The 17,543-nt window shown below is 36.3% G+C and overlaps 2 protein-coding genes across 2 annotated transcripts in view; one reads left to right on the top strand and one right to left on the bottom strand.

Annotated features, from left to right (window-relative positions):
- The window catches only part of LOC134675243 (transmembrane protein 216-like), a 489,019-nt gene that overhangs the window by 322,240 nt on the left and 149,236 nt on the right, over positions 1 to 17,543 (top strand). The window lies entirely within an intron of this gene.
- LOC134674987 (uncharacterized) lies at positions 8,647 to 9,922 on the bottom strand. The gene has a single exon (XM_063533132.1). The coding sequence runs from the start codon at positions 9,466 to 9,468 to the stop codon at positions 8,695 to 8,697; it is 774 nt and encodes a 257-aa protein (XP_063389202.1). The 5' UTR covers positions 9,469 to 9,922; the 3' UTR covers positions 8,647 to 8,694.

Here is a 17,543-nt window from a genome sequence, read left to right as displayed (position 1 = left end):
TATGACATTTTTAAAAAGTAGTAAAATAGTTTTAATTGCATCAGTCCAATAATTGTGCATTTAACTTGTTTACGCACGAGGTCTATAATGACTTTATGGTTAATTTAATTATGCATTAAACGCATATAATGTATGTATTATTTTGTAGGTATTTTTACTATGCATATTACTAAGTAAAGATCTCATTACGAAAAAAACAATTAGACCTTGCCGGCATGCCGACTAACGGCCCGATTCGAACTATAAGATACGGCAATTAATAGATATATAAAACGATATGGACTAGATGTGTCAGTGTCAAAAGTGACGTTTTTGTTTGAAGAAACGTCACATTTGACACTGACACATCGATCCATATCGTTTCTGGATCTATTAATTGACGTATCATATTATTGTTCAGAATAAAGAAATCGGGCAGTATGATTAAATTAATAATATATATATATATATAATATAAATGTCTGTAGATCTTTATGAATTTAAATAAAAGTAAACAAAATCTACCCTCATTTGGCTCCTTAAGCCAGTTAAGGGTAGAAGAAAACAAATGTTATAACTACCCGAAAATGTTCAAATTGTTTGTTTACTTTTATTTAAATACCTAAAGATACAGATTGTAATTACTTATAAACTGTAGTCAAAATGACGCCTGTGTACTTATATTATTTTATTATTATTAAGACCATGCCAGTTACCTCCCCCTGTTTATGTGTAGGTATTCATTATCATTTTCCTCGCGTTGTCGCGGCATTTTTGCTACGGCACATGGGAGCCTGGGGTCCGCTCGGCAACTAATCCCAAGAAAACCACCAACTCGGTTTGGTGGTATGTTGGTAACTATTACTGGAAATAGCCCGTTAAAGTCACAAAAGAACGTTTTCCAAAATGGGACACATTTTTTCATGTAAGCAGCGTGAATGTACAAATGATTCTGAGTAAAATGAGCCCAAGAAGTCAATATTTTGAAGACATTCATGAAATGTACATTTTTTTTAGGAAAACGTTTCAAAAATGGCCGCGTGAAACTGACAGCCAGAAGACAACCTGTATAAGGATGCATTTCTATAAGGATTGATTTATTCAAATCGAAAAGCTTTTGATAGTGCCCTTCGCCGCGGGGCCACGAATTATTTGTTTTTGAATGGCAATTATATTTTATTTTATTAAACGCATGAAGCCTAAGTTTCCGAGAATGTCTGATTGGGTGGAATGATCGGTTTCCTAAATACCGTTTAGATGTGCGGGTGGTACGTGATTGGAGGACTATTAAGTATTAAGACGAGTTAACACGCGTACCAAAGTACTTTATTAAGTCTCTAACATCTCATAAACTTAAACATAAGTGCAGTAAGTAGATATCTATGTTAATACATTGACGTATATATCTAAAGACTGGCCTTACGGGCACTAAAAATGGTACTACTTCAGCGAATTCGAGCCAATCGTGCAGTCTAACGCAGCTAGTTGCGACCAATAGCGCGCTTGATGCGAACTCATCAACCAATTGCGCGCGTGATGCGAACTCATCAACCAATCGCGTTGTAGCGGTGTCACACCGCTGTACTGGCCCCTGTCATGCCTCATTATTATTGCCCGTAAGGCCAGTCCCTAGATATCTATGTCAATAGCAGTAAGTAAATATTCTTATTGCATCACCGCAAAGGAAACAAATTCAAAAACAGGTAGCGCCCGAATAAGTTAAGAGGAATAAAATTACACATACATTAGACTCACTGCCCTATTCGAACTTCAAGATACGTCAGCTAATAGATCTTGAAACGATATGGATTAGATATGTCAGTGTCAAAAGTGACATTTTTCTTTGAAGAAACGTCACATTTGACACTGACATATCTAATCCATATCGTTTCAAGATCTATTAGCTGACGTATCTTAAAGTTCGAATAGGGCCGGTAGGCTAGGTCATTGCGCTAGTTTTCGTTTAATCGTGTCTAGTTTTTGTTTTTTATGTTGGTCTAATTGCTGACTATATAATATTTTAAACTTTCGCGTTTTAAATACATATTAACTCACATTATAGACGGGTCTAACAGTGGACACAGTGAAACCTGTGTCGAAACGTCGGTAAATAAAGGTAATTGAATATAATTCGCGTTAGACCCGTCTATAATGTGAGTTAATATGCTGACTATAGTTGGTCAAGCCGATCTTGTCAGTAGAAAAAGGCGGCAAATTTGAAAAATGTAGGCGCGACGCGATATCGTCTCATAGAAAATTTGAATTTCGCGCCTTTTTCTACAGACAAGATTTGCTTGACCGTCTATAGTTGGGCCGAAATCTAGAGTCATTTGTTTTGAATTTGGTTAGGGGTAATTAATCCCGAGTTCAAATTCCAGACGCAAACACATTAGTAAATGCAATCGCTTGAAATTAAATAAATCTGTTCGGTGCTCGGCACAGTTAATATGCAAAACATCTGTCATCAAAAAACTAGAGATAAACTACTAAAAATCGCACTATACAAAAAAATGTCATATGCATACGCCATCTGGTCAGTATAAAAAGGTATATGCAGATCGCACAAAAAATCGCTAAAAAGCGCACAGGCAAAAAATGTTTGAATTAAACTATGGTTTGCCATCGACAATTTTGATGGTTTTTTTATTCGCGGCATGTGCCACGTTTCCGTCTGCCGCGGTCTTTCGGCATTAGTCAGTTTTTTTAATTTAATTTTGCGTGTTTACTATTTAATGTCTGGTCTTGTTTTAGATTTGTAGGTTACTGTCATTTAAATAATCCTAAACAGCGTACCACAAAGTAATGGTATAAAATTCTGTCGCCATAAGAACCTTACCTTTCTGACTGCTATAAGATTTTGCAATAGGTGTAGGTATGGTTTGGCAAGCCTCCCCAGTCAGTAAAAAGGGCGGAAAATTAAAAAAATGTAGGGGAAGTCCGGCTATAGTGAACACCTTAAGCTTTGACTTGACATAACAGAAAAATTTAACAAGGAAGAAATGAAAAAATTGTCAATAATAAGTTTTGGCTAAATGTACTCATATTGCCGAGTACCTACTATAAGTACAGTAGCGACAACAAATTACAGCGACATTATTATCCATTGTATTACTTATAATTAACTATATGAGTTTAATACTGCGCGTTTTTATCATTCACCCGCTGTGTGCTTTGAGGATTTTTACCATAGAGTTCCGGTGTTTTTTTTACTTAGGCACTTTCGCTGAGGCAAAGCAACATATATTCATCTGCCAACACACTCCACTATTAACCACATGCTGCGAATCGCAAAATTAATTACAGATCTAAAAAATAAACCTTTCTAATGGTACGTTTCCGTAAAAAACGAGAGTCTGAGCACGTGTCATGTTTTTTGAATTTTCCTTTTTGTGAGAGCAAGGCGTGGTCCCAACATCCCAACAATTGCTGATCAAATTAAGAAAAAAGTGCTTTGCCCTATGCCATTACGAGAATATCATGGATAAGTCATTGAATTGGAAGCGAATTTTATTAGATTCGATTTCAAGCAGAGTTTTTTCAAATAATAAAGATATTGTTACATTTTACAAGTCTCCCGCAGCTCTGGTGAAAAGGGGTACAAATGTCATATGGAACTTTACCCTTTTTCATGTGAGCTGCGCGGGATTTGTACCCTTTTTGACTACAGCCACAGTACGACAGTATATTTATAAAATTCACAATCAAATTTAAATTTAGTTTACCTCAGATAGATAGATAAGTAGATAACAATACAAAATGAAAGATAAACAGTATTAGCAATACTTCTATTTGACATTTTTAAAAACCGGCATCAATTTAACAAATCAAAAGCCACCTATATACATATAAAATCAAAAGTAAGAAATTGATTAATTGATATCCGAGCTAATACAAAGAAATTACTAATAAGAAGGCAGGCAAGACTTTTAATTCAAATAAAGGCAAGATCCACACTAAACTACCGCCGTCACAGAAACCGCGGAAGTGGCCACAGCGCTCGCTCTTCCTGTCTTTTTACCTTCCTTGCCAAATTCACTTTTTATCCCGCTTTTTTATTTTTCGACATGCAACAATTAAGACGGATGCGTATGGCTCGTGCGCGCGCTCGTGCCAGTCAGCTGCGATGACGATTTTACTTTTTATAAAAAAAAAAACAAATGCGGCAATTGTTTATGGTTTGCGTGTTTTCTTGGCGGCCAGTGATGTAAATATGTGGACAGTGCTCAAGTTTTCTAGATTTGCTAGCATGTAAAGTCGACGGTTTATTAGCATGATCGAAAACATGAAGTCACTGATGTGACTTTTCATAAAACTTGTTCTGGGGCCGGGAAATTAGATAGTTATGAGTTTTAATATTGTGAAATGCCTTTTATATATACATATCTTACCCAGAATAACTTTATATGTAAGAGTTACTAATTACAATTTTTTTACCAGCCAATCTATAGATATTGGCAGGTGATGACCATAACCATCTTAGCTAGATCAATTTGTATCCTCTGTCCATCCAAACTCAATTACAAAACAACCAATAAACTAACCTTTTAATCCATTTCTTTCACAGATATTACATTATTTATAGTCCAAGTAAAACAGCCAAATGGCGCGGAAGGGCATGCTGCAAAAAACCGCGATCTCGCGGCGGATAATTAAGGTGATTCTAAAAAAAAGTTTCGCTTACCTGAGCTAGAAATGTGGATACAGGTGGATTAGCGTTCACTTCACGACACGAGACTTGATAAGGTTTTCGGAGTTACGTTTAAGTTTTTGTAAGTGTTGATACTTTTTTCTGGAGTGTAAACTAAAATGTTGAATTAAAAGATACCTGAAGTTAGTTGAAGAACATATGTACCTACAATGTTTTCGCTAGCTGCTTACATAAAACAAGTTTTTTAATTATTTACATAGTTTAGTTTTTATTTTTATGTTTTAAGTATATGTTTATTATTTAAAATTTCCCAATTACCATTATCTGGCTGTTTAATGAAAAATCTACAGGTAAGAATATAACAAAACAACAGAAGTTTTTTTTTTGGATTTGTTTATACATGTAGGACATGTAGGTAGTTACTGAATTGATAAGGAATTTACATACGCATATGGAACATAGGTAAACTTAACTACATTAAATTAAAAAAAAAACATGTAAGTAAGCACTCGAACCCAACTGCCTGTCGACATAGCGACAACATAAGAACTCCAACAAAATAATATGCTACGAGTAATTACTCCACAATAAAAAAAAACATAGAGTTATTGAACTCTGCATACTTCTTGTGTTCGGTAGTGTCATGCTCATGATAGGCTAAGGGCCGGCTTTAGACAATTTGATTACACATGGCTCCATCCGTTTGATTTTAAATCTTAACGTGATAGTCTCAAAGTCCTGATTACAACCATTACATATTGCACCACTTTTTTGGCATCAAAGACTTAATTACTGACTAGCTATAAGATTGATATTTAAGAATAAAACTCTGTCACAAATCTTCAATAATAATGTTAAAAATTCCCTAGAGTTTAAATGACATACGACATTTTTCCGATAGCAATAACGCACGTGCGTTTTTCTAGCGTATTTTTTCTAGTACTTGACCTGTGATCTTTGCGAAGGTTAAGCGTAACGTTTTTATGCTAGTTAATCAATGTTATTTCTATCGTATGCCAAGTATCTTTAATAGAACCAGTTTAAACGATGACCCCAAGATCCTTAATGACTAGTGGTGATTGCAGATTAATCTTAAACTGGTTGTTCTAAAAAAATATCTCAGAGAGCGATGGTAATCATTATTTAACCCTGATCTTGACTTTTACTAAACTTGAGTTTCCTCCCTACAATCCCTAGAGATTCGCAAAAGATTTGTGCATTTGCGAGTTCCCGTGTGAATCTCTCCTTAAATGGACAAACTTAGAGGAACGCAAAAAAAAGTTTAATTTTACTAGATTACAGCGCCTAAAGTAATTTCAAAATCAGTTATTAAACTTTTGGGTTCCTCTAATGAGTGTAGAAGTTGTGTACCTAAGAATTCTATCTAAAGAAATAATAAATTTTGCACTAAGTAGAAAGATTTGAACTAACTGGTGTCATACTTGGTTGATAAATGTACCTACCGTAGAATCTTGCTGTCTTTGGCGTTTGGTTATTGTTTACGTAGGTCTCTTAAAAACGATATAAATTCATTAATAAGAAACACTGCATCTGTTTTATCTAAAACTGAAGTAACATTAGAGTTGCGGCTGTTAGGCTTACCTAGTCAGCCTAATGACCGAGGCCGACAAAATAGATGAATACTTACCTAACATTCAAGTATGAAGTACAATTAAGCAAATACATAATACAATTTCATAAAAACACACCCGCTGTATCAAACGTCGCGTACCAAAATCATCCGATATGTGAATTGTAAAAAACACAAGGGCCCCTGTTTTTTACCAGCATATCAAAAGAAATTCTCATAAAAAGCCCGATTTCGCAGATGTGGGTTTTATAAATTTCTTGCACGTGTTTTGGTGTTTTTTCTGCCGTTTGGTTGTGTGTGGTGTCTAAGTTTCTTGACTGCCTTAATTAGATAAAAATTGCGGTTACAAATGATATAATAACGCAGCTGTTCTTCTAAGGTCTTCTTTAGTGCCTTTATTAGGGACTTTAGGGACTAGTTTTAAATATAATGCTTCTTTGAACAATTTGCTTAAAGCAAGTTTTTTTAGCCTATAGGAGTGTCCCACTGCTGGGCAAAGGCCTACCCTCTTTCCCCCCATTTGGTCCTATCTGATGCAAATAGTTTTAAGTCTGTTATTTTTATTTTCCTCCTCCATAAGTATTTGCCCCTTATACAATTCTCAGTAGGTATAAACATAAACCAGGAGAGGAAAGATGATTCAATTTAATTTAATGAAGCCTAGACTAGAACCAAACATTTTTTTACCTAGTCCAATGTGTATTTGCGTCTCACAAGATTGAAAAACTGAAATAATATTTTTTTCAAAGATTTAGCTTAATGAGAGAATGAGACGTAATGCACATTGGACCACGAAATTGGATAGGACACTGATACATGTAATCCATATCGTTCCTGGATCTATTAATTGACGTATCTTAAAGTTCGAATTGGGCAGTGTACCTAGTTTAAAGACTACCGGATAGACTGACCCCTGAGAAAACGTAATTTTTCAGATACACGTATGTATGAAGCTATAGTGCGACATAAAATCGTAGAAATAGAATAAAATGGAACTAAAAAAATTCCATGCCATTATTGCCATGTTTAAACATTTTACGTCAAAAATTGTGACGGTTACGTCGAAAGTGGCGCCCTCAATAATTTTCTACAATTTCTTGTCGGTCTATACTTCTATAGGTACTTAGGTTTTAAGACATAGGTACGTACGAGTATGGCACAAGAGTACGGATCGTAGCCTACTAAGCCAAAATATTGTTTTTAAATCCAAAATCTTAATAATAGTTTCACCATAACCATAGCGACACCTAGCGGTTAGTGGTCGAATTACTTAAAATGTGAAGCGAGAGCGAGTTGGGCACCATTCGCTCTTGATTAGTTCGTATAGATCATGAGAGATGGCGCTAATTTTAACGCCTCATGCTAGTTAATTATAATTTTTACATTATAAAACAAATTTCTACGTACTTATTCCGGATTGAATTTAATTTGGAAGGACTATTAGTATCCCGAAACGTAAAAATATGTCTTATTTTAAATTTGATTTGAATGAGTTCGGTGCACTGATATCTAGATTTTAAAATTAAAATTAAGATCTACTAGTATACGTTTTTGGATTACTTTAAAAGGCGGTTTCCACTTATGACTCATTTTGGGTCAGGTTTAGTCATAGGTCTTTTTTTAAACCTACCTATTTTTTTTACCTATTTATCATAATTTATATCCTGACGCCTCATTATCATATGAGATCATAATAAGCAGCAAAACAGTGATCGTAAAATGCCAATGGAATTGGTAGTAAATCCTACAACGCCGCCTACTCGCATTCCGTTAACTAGCAGGTGATTTACCTTGACTATTTTACTTGTTAACCTGATTTTATCTAGTATAAAGTGATTTATAAAAATGTTAAATACCTAAAAACGGGCCTAGTACTTGTCGGACCACATATAATCGAGGGTTCTGTATGTTTATACGATGTAGGTAAAAAGCCATACCAACAAAATGATTCAGCAAAAGGAGCAATTCCACGGGCTGTCCCGTACAAACGCATGTTATTTCCTGTGTTGCGACTTTTTTTTGGGTATTTAAAGCAGGCGATTATTTTTCTGTGCATATTTTTGACCATTTTGTCATAGAAAAGGAAACTCTTATACCTGCAAATCTTCAGAAAATTTGCGTTTTGAACGGGACAAACGGTAGACAATTTCATGGAATGCTCCAAAATTATGTTTTTTGAAAATCAAACCTATGAATTGAAACTAATACAGTATGATACCTTTGGGTATGGTGCTACTTCCATGCGATCTAAACCTTACAAGTACCTCTGCACTGTTTCCAACGCTGACTTCACATCAGTAACATATTTTTACATAGAATTAATAAATATACATAGGTACCTGTACCTAAATGAACAAAATTTATCTTCAACGCATTAAAAGGCGCAGCAGGAAAATAGGGAAACCTTCATCTAAATTAAACACATCACCACAAAATCTGATTTATAATAAAGTAATTTATACATAACATGGCATCATCACTCTTCACTTCCTTCTGATTTGTCATCCTCCTTAATTTCAATATCGTTTTCCTCGCTGACTTGTGACTTCGTAGTGAACTCTATCGATGTGTCATTTGCACTCCCTTTCTCTTCCACATTTTCAGATACATTCCTCGAAATATCGATCTCACTCTTCAATCTCTGAATCGATTGAACAACCTCGTTCTGGAAATTCATATTCAACTTGTACAGCTGTTCTGAATGTTCCTTTTCCCTCCTAATTTCGTTCTTCATATGCGTATCCTTGTATTTTTCTAGCTCCTGCATGATTCTCACTTTAGACTCGAAGACATGCTGCACCATTGACACTAAAGTAAACAGTTTCTCGATCACCTTGTCTTTTGTTTCTTTTGATATGTTTGCGTCTGCTTCCAGGTCAGATTTGGCATCAAGTGCCAAGTCATTAGCCGATGATGGGAAACCTAGGAGACCCTTAGATCCATTTCCATTTGAAATGTTTTTGGGGGGTGATGCTCTTGCATCATTCTTTGTAGCTTCTTTAGCTGTTGTATTCTTAGATGTAAACGCGCCTGATGTAGTAACTTCAGTAAACACACCAGAACTAGGTTTGTTCGATTGATATTCAGCAGTCTTCTTATTTACCTTCTGCAGCAGTTCACTCTGTTTCTCCTTTTGCTTCTCAAAGGGAGATTTCTGAAGAACTTCTTCATGTTTCACTTCAATTGTTTCATTCTTGCTGAACGGACTGCCTGTCCGCTTCGTGAAATTCGTCACAGTTAATTTAGACATGTCCTTATATGTCGAGAAAGGGGATAACAGGTCACTTAAGTGGGTTTTCTTCTGCACTGACTGTCCACTCGGAGCGGTGCCGGTGAGGTAACTAAGTAGTGAGTATTTAATATTGAATGGCCTCACATACCAAGTGTGGGTCGCTCCATAGTTTTGGTTTGGCGCTTCCTTGGCGTGGCAATGAATTAATGATTAAGTCAACCGATGTGGGCCGGTGCAGTTTGCATTGATGTTGACAAAGCCGTTAGTTTAATTTGACATGAATTTGTTTTGAGAGCTGAGTGGACAATGTATTTGCGTGGTGATGTAATGTGTGCTCGGTTTAATACAGAGCCAGCTTAGTGGAATGACGCATGACATTTTAGTCACGATAAGCTCAGCTAAAAACGTCTGGTTGAATGCGTAATTGATATCACAGACGTAGCCAACACTATACATAATACCTAGGTATAAATTAATTAATTTAAAATACTTCTTAAAGTTAAATTAAAGCATCTTCAACTATTTACTTTCCCATTTAACAATTATCGGATTTCCATGGACGATGAAAATGGACATAGTTAAAAATATACCGATTTTTACGTTGCGCTACTTGAGAGCAAAAGGTAGCAACTAATTAATTAAAATAGAGTTAAAAATGCACAAATACCAGTAAATAAAAGGGTCAGGGAATAAAATAATACAAAACAAATAAATCATTCATTCAGAGTTAGTGGATAATAATATCCATCATAAAGATATTTAATCAATTTTGAAATCCAAAAATAAGATATATAAAATAGGTATAAAAATAATAAAAAGTACCAACCCTATCAACATCGTGTTAATATACTGATGTGTAGGTACCTATACAGTGTGGAAAGATAAGTCGGGCCCTGGAGGGAAACCACCTTAAATCCTTAAGCTAGCTCATTTTACTTAAAGGAGACATTCCTTTATTTTTAAAAAGTAACAAAACTGCATTTAATGATTTTTCTTTTTTTTTCTTCAATTTGGCTTGTCTAAAAAAATCTTGGGTGCTAAATATTAGATTTTATGGATATTTTATACGACAGACGAGTGTAAGACCTAATGTTTCTTGGAGAAATGTTCTCATTAACATCAACTGTATCGACTAGTAGAATAAAATTGCGAGTGTTTATTTTTTGGAATTTTTAGTCGGTTCGAATCCCGGGCGAGGCAATCGAGTTTTAGAAAATCTTTGAATGCAGTGTTGTTTCTTTTTAAAAATAAAGGAATGTCTCCTTTAAAAATAATTTGGCCAAGCCCGAGATAGCTCGAGGCATTTAGTGTTCCGTACGGCTACCATCAGTTTGGCATTGACATAAACGATATCGTGAACGTAATTTACTTCCTATAGGTATATCTCTTTCGCACTAATATGTCAGTACGAGCAAGATGCATAGAAAGTAAATTACGTTCACGCCCACGGTAGCGTTTATGTCAATGCCAAACTGATGGTAGCCGTACAGCTCGCATCGTTACATTTTACAGAGGCTGTTTGCCTGTTTTTAGGATACCGTATTTAACTACACACACAGAACAATAGTACAAAGTGTCTAAGTGCGAAGGCCGAAGGCCGAGCTTTAGCAAAATGTCATCGCTTTAGCACAGAGCAATAGTACAAGTGTCTAAATGTGAAGGCCAAAGGCCGACCTCCGCGTAGCCCGAAGGCCCGAAGCGTCCAGGATGTCAGTGCTTTAACACAGAACAATAGTACAAATTTTAAAATTAATATTAAAATTTTAATTTTTTTTTTAATTTTTTTTATATTTTTTTTTTGTATTTGTGTCTAAATGCGAAAGCCGAAGGCCGAGCTCCGCGTAGGGCCGAAGGCCCGAAGCGTCCAGGATGTTAGTACTTAAACACAGAACAATAGTATTAGTACCTACATGCGAAGGCCGAAGGCCGAGCTCCGCGTAGGGCCGAAGGCCCGAAGCGTCCAGGCCGTCAGTTCTGTGTTTAACCACTGACATCTTGCAGGCTTCGGGCCTTCGGCCCTACGCGGAGCTCGGCCTCCGTCCTTCGCATTTAGACACTTGTATTAATTACCTGTGTTTAGAACTGACCTCCTGGATGCTTCGGGCTTTCGGCCCAATGCGACTTCAGCCTTTGGATCTTGTGACTTAGACACTTGTACTTAAAAATACTTGAAAAAGTTACGGGAGGCGCGCGTCTGTCGGACGCTTCGGATCCTCGAATCGCTCCTTCGGCCTTTGCAATTAGTGTTTTGTCACTATTTTCCGCGATTGTTCGCGACGCGATTGTCGCAAAGTGAATTGCAGCATGCGGAGTTGTATGGCCCCGCGCGCACTATAATACGCGCATGATAATAAAATCGCACTCCGGCCGGACCTCAGTCGGCATTTCGCTCTCCAAACCCCAACATCTCGGCACCTGCATCTCCAATGGAGTCTCAAAATGAGACGCTAGATGTTGACTATTTAATTAAGGAAATAGACGGGGATCACCTTTGTGTTATAAATGTTCAAAGTCATACAGCAATCGCATATTAAAGACACGTTTCATGACAAGCGACTGGTACGAAATCCATGTTGAGAATGAACAAATCGTCGACTTTTTCATCGCAGTGCGCGCAGTTAATTTTCTGCGATATATTACAGCCCAAGCCCTCTCGCGCTCGAGAGGAGGCCTGTGCCCAGCAGTGGGACGTATATAGGCTGAGATGATGATGATGATATTACAGCGCGATTCTAAAATCGTGTCGCAAAAATTAAAATAGTGGTGCGCGCTTGGCCTATAATACCTTAAATGTATACTCCTTCAATTTGAATTTAGAACTCATTATTTTTTTTTATTTAATTTTGTTTCTAGTTCTATGCCATATATATAGACTTTAATATTATTTAGAACTGCTAAAAAACAAGATCGGCTTACTTTAAATATTTCGTCAATTTTACCTTTGTTTCTAAAAACTGTGATATTTAACTGTCATATACTATTAATGTCTTCCAAAATTATTTTCTCGTAACAGGACTGAGGGGCTGCCGCGAAAACCGAAATTCGCAATTTGCGGGGATCTTTCTCTTTTACTCCAATGTAGGCGTAATTAGAGTGACAGAGAAAAATGCTCGCAATTTGCGAACTTCTATTTTCGCGGTTATAGCCCTGAATCTTGTTGCTCACCGATCCGTTCAAAAATATACATAAGTACTGAATATAATTAATAGATATTATAATTATACAATTAATCAGATACTCTCAATAAAATCCATACAAAGCTGTTCATAAATATTAAATGACTTTATTATCTCTATACGCCTTACTAACTCTATGTGTCCTATTGTGGAAAAAAAAACACAACGACAGTCAAGAACGGAATTCTTAATTTGAATTTTTCAGATTTTTGAGATGCCTAGTCCATTGGTTGGAAAGCCCGTTCGAAATTTAAACTTATTTGCAATATAATAAGGTCGTATTTTGTAGATCTCTCTCATACTTATAGTAGGCTATTGAGATAAAATTAAATATCCCACAAAAATAAGCAAGCAGAATTAAACTTTGTGTCAAAGACATAAGTCATAAATTTCAATGCCAAAGTTTTAACTAAGGATGTTTCTCGCAAATTACTGCCTAATATGAATTGACCAGTGTAAGCATCAGTTAGCTAGCCCTAAGCAACCAAAGGTCAAGCTGCAGTTGAAAAACTAATAAAGATAAAGTTAAGCTGATAATTTTCCCGCCGTCTCCATGCTTCTTTAAGTTGGGTATTGACTGGTCAGCTGCCTGTTAGCTATAGTTTTCGCGAAAATCGCCAGGACAGAGGTGAAAAACTGATTTGCAAGACCGAAGTGATCCCATAAGTGTTCCGTAAACAAAGTTTTGTACGGAACACTAAAAATTAGCCAGCTTAAGGATTTAAGGTAGTTTCCCTCCAGGACCCGACTGATCTTTCCACACTGTATATTATGGTAGCTTAGGTTATCATTTTCTTATTTTCAACAGTATCTTATGTCTTGGATTAATATAGTGGCCCTACATATTTTATCTAGCGAGGACAAGAAAAAAACTTCAACATACACCTTGGCTAAGTGCCATTTGTATGGAATTGCCCAGTTGGCGGACTTGGCGGACATTAAATACATAATTAATTTAATTGTCCGAGTGAAATAGGCATCACTTTCCCCGTTGGCGGATCCGGACGAAAATGGGCAGCCATTTTGTATTCTGCCGACGCTTGATAGAGGATCGAATAGAATTTCCACCGTTACCTTAGCGCATTGGTATTTCATTTTTATCATAGGTATCGAGAATATAAACTTCATTATTACTGGGTTTGAAATTAATGATGATGACTTTAGGTAAACCGTTCGCTGAAAAAACGGTTCGTTCTAGAACATAGACTGGGAATCCTCTAGACCGAGTTTAGAGCAATTATTTCATGCAACCGATGATGCCAAAAATGCGGGGGTGCGCGGGACGATGTGAGCGAAGTCCCGTGCCGTGATTGGTCCGTTCAAAGACACTGACGTCACACAAAGACACTTTCGACTTGAACATGGAGTAAAATTATCGTATGCGTGGCAGAGAGGGTAGCGCGACTATGCTGTCTTGCACTTCGTACGTGGGCTATCAAAATCGCTGCAGACTTTTCTCGGTCTGACTTATAATATTTGTATAGTAAGTAAATGAAATAAAGGAAATGGGAAAGATTTCTTCCTGTAAACAAAAATATGTAAATTTTCTTAAAATTCTCCATCCGGTACGTCAGTTTTCCAGGTACATTTATTTGGATTATTGATACGAATATTTGGCCTTGGGGTTTTTTTTAAATATCTGAGTATGTACAGTAAATACCCCCACGTCCTTATAGTAGCTGTATACAGGTTGCCCAGTAATTAATGGATAACCTTCTAACCACCGACAGGGCACCTTAGGCTGGTCCAGAAAATGCACTTAAATGTTTCGTGCTTTTCGAGATAATCTAACTTTTCTATATTTTTTAATAGCACCTTACTTAAGTTCATTCACAATCTAGGCCATATTTTTGTTTGTAAAGATGTAAATAGCATGTGTTAGTAGAACTATTAGATAGAAGTATCTTTCAGAAATTTGAATACTTATTTCAGTTTTTTTGTAAAGAATTTTGGCCCTATGACCTGTTAACCGGGTCGGTATATCATCTCTCCCCGAAAGTTTAATCCCACGGATCCAATTCTTGGTTTTGATAGTGACGTAGTAACATAAAGAGGCCCACTGATTATGATTACCAGTCCGCCGGACGATATCAGCCTGTCAGTTGACCGCAAAAGGCCACACACTAACAGTTTTCTGTCAGTTTTCGGCCTGACGACTTACACGAACTGATCGTGTGTGGCCGCCTGACGATTCCTGTCAGCGCCGACAGATATCCGCCGGACAGTCCGTGGCCTCGAGTCCAGTCAAACACACATCATGAGGTAGCCGGCCGGCGATCGACACACGTTACAGCATTAGTAAATTCTATTTTATTCCTAATACTTAAGAGTTCATAGTCCCTAATAAGCAATATAAGCATACGACTTTTTGTCTTCGAACATCACGGATCCAATACTTAATTCTTTGAGGCTGATATTTGCTTGTAATTTCATACACAATTTACGGCCAGTAGACCTTATTAATCTTAAATACGGTAGGGCTTCTGTCAAATTGAAATAAAATTATTCCGAATGTGCAAACTACGTCACCAGATGTGAGTATAAAATTTATACAATTTTAAGGCCTGAATACAACAATGCGAAGGTTGCATGTATCTAGTTTGTCAAGATTTTTCTTTATTTATCATGTTGTTACCTCGCAACTGTTGTTTACTGTCAGTCAAAAATAAATGTCGTAAAGAGAATTATAACATAAACCTTATTTTTTCTCTATTAATTTTAAATGTGACATATTGTATTTGCGTGGCTTATATATTCGAAAATACAGACATGATTATTGATTGCTGGAAGTGTAACCGAGAAAAAAAGGAGCAAGCATTCAAAGATTCAAATAGGGAAATTAGCCTCCCAATATTACCTAAAACACTGGTTAAAATTTTAATAGTTCTCAAGATAACGCCGGGAGGTATACCATCGTTGGCGTTCACGGCAGCTAGCAATGAAAAGACTAGCTATGAAAAATACCTTTATAAGAAAATCGAAAGCATAATATCACAATTCTGATTTTTTTCATGACTGACATTCTGCAAAAATTGTGCGATTTGATTCTATAAAGTACGCTATAAAGACACGTGGTAGGAACACTAGCGCAAGTATGGAGATACCTCACCTAACCTAACCGAAGTACCTGCTTAGACAAGAGATAAGATCCATGCCTGAAATTCTTCAGCTACAAGTTGGATCCGAATTATGACAACATTAATTCATTCCGTTTTAAGTTAAAAGAATATCTGGAGCAAACCGTGTTCGGCGTTACAGAGCGTGGCGTGGCGCCACGCAATATTACCTACCTGCAATTCTCCTACTATAGTAGTGGACCCTATAATGGACGTGGAACCAGTAATGGGACAAAAAAACATAATTCCTCTAAAATAAGTATCTAAAAGTAGTTTATAAACACTGGCAAAAGTAGTTTGTATATTATCATAAATAAGAGTCCTAGAGAGCTGTTTCAGTTTGAAGTTTTATTAAATTTGGTTGTTTTTCAAGAAATTGGCGTCAAACTAAAAGTTGGCGTGTCACTGAAAAAAAATACCACTACGAATTCTTAACAACTTCGCTAAGAGAGGTGAGTTAATTTATAAAATTTTAATTAATTAATACTTGATGAAAACTAGAATGTGTTTTGTTAATTGCATTTACCATGAGATAAGGTATACAACACACTATGTTGTGACTCCACAGATGTAAAAAAAATAGTGGTATTTGGCCCAATCCCATTATAGGAGCTGTAAAACTGCGTACCTCCTATGATGGGACAAATGACAGAATGATGCTTGCTATGCCATAATTTCATGTTTAAACAATACAGAAATAAAATGTAGTTAAGAAATATGTCAATCAGGAGGTGTGTTCTCAGACTTCGGATAAATTAATATCGTTTTTCCAAACTTTTATTTAACTTGCCCTGTTAGTTAGTGTGGGTCCAATCTTGGTAGCTGAATTTGAGCCACTTTTCGATTTCCGATTCAGTTGAAATTTTGTGTAAGTAGGTAATTAAGTATGCAAATCGGATGACAATGCAATATTATGATAACATGGACCTGATCTGATGATGGAGACAGGAGGTGGCCATGGGAACTTTATCGCATTAAACCCTAACTAATTGTGTTAGGGTATATTAGAATTGTCTCGATGGATCTAATACAATAATAATTGGCTGTGGAAAGAAAAATAAATTCAGCGATAAAAGCTTATACCAAAAATTGTTTTATTTTGCCGTAATTTATTCCCCATTTCAATATTTTATACTGATAGAGCAATGTCCATTATAGGGGGCCCATTACTGGATCCACATCCATTACCGGGGGCCCATTACTGGAACTTTAGTGTCCATGACTGGAGAAAAAAAGCATAGTTTTAATTTGTTAAATATGTGGAAACTAATTGCAGTATCTTTGATACAACACGCCTAAAACATGAAAGACGGATAGGACTTTCATCTTTTAACACGCTAAGCGGTAGACCATTTACATGTATAAGGGAAATATCATAAATACTCCAAATTTCCTCTTAAATGTCCCATGACTGGTGCTGTTACTATATGTGACAATTATTACAAAAAAAGGATATGGAGTTAGAAGCTGCAAGCGGTGGATTCAACCTACTTTTACTTACACCGGCTCTTATTTAGGTGCTATCTTGTATACCAAATTGAAAGAAATGAAAATACTTTACTGTTATGTTTTTGTTTTATTCATTCTACTCTTTAACACCTTTTCTACATAATATTAGGTCCACTTGGGCGGTTTACGAGTGATTTTTTTGTTTGATACCTTGTAATAGATTTTTATAATTTACAAGAAATCAAACAAAAAAATTACGTACATCACCAGATATAGTAATCCACTTCGTCACCTTTTTCTGGTAGTATTTCGTTTCTGTAACGGTCTGGCGCCCCCTACGCAGAGTTTCGCG

Source organism: Cydia fagiglandana, chromosome 21 (assembly GCF_963556715.1).
Source record: "Cydia fagiglandana chromosome 21, ilCydFagi1.1, whole genome shotgun sequence".
NCBI classification, from domain to species: Eukaryota; Metazoa; Arthropoda; class Insecta; order Lepidoptera; family Tortricidae; genus Cydia; species Cydia fagiglandana.
The sequence above is the reverse complement of the archived record's forward strand: the minus strand, read 5'-3'. Positions and strand labels throughout refer to the sequence as shown.

Bases quoted from the DNA above. Each gene is read 5' to 3' on its own strand.
- LOC134674987 (XM_063533132.1), bottom strand. From the start codon at position 9,468: ATGTCTAAATTAACTGTGACGAATTTCACGAAGCGGACAGGCAGTCCG.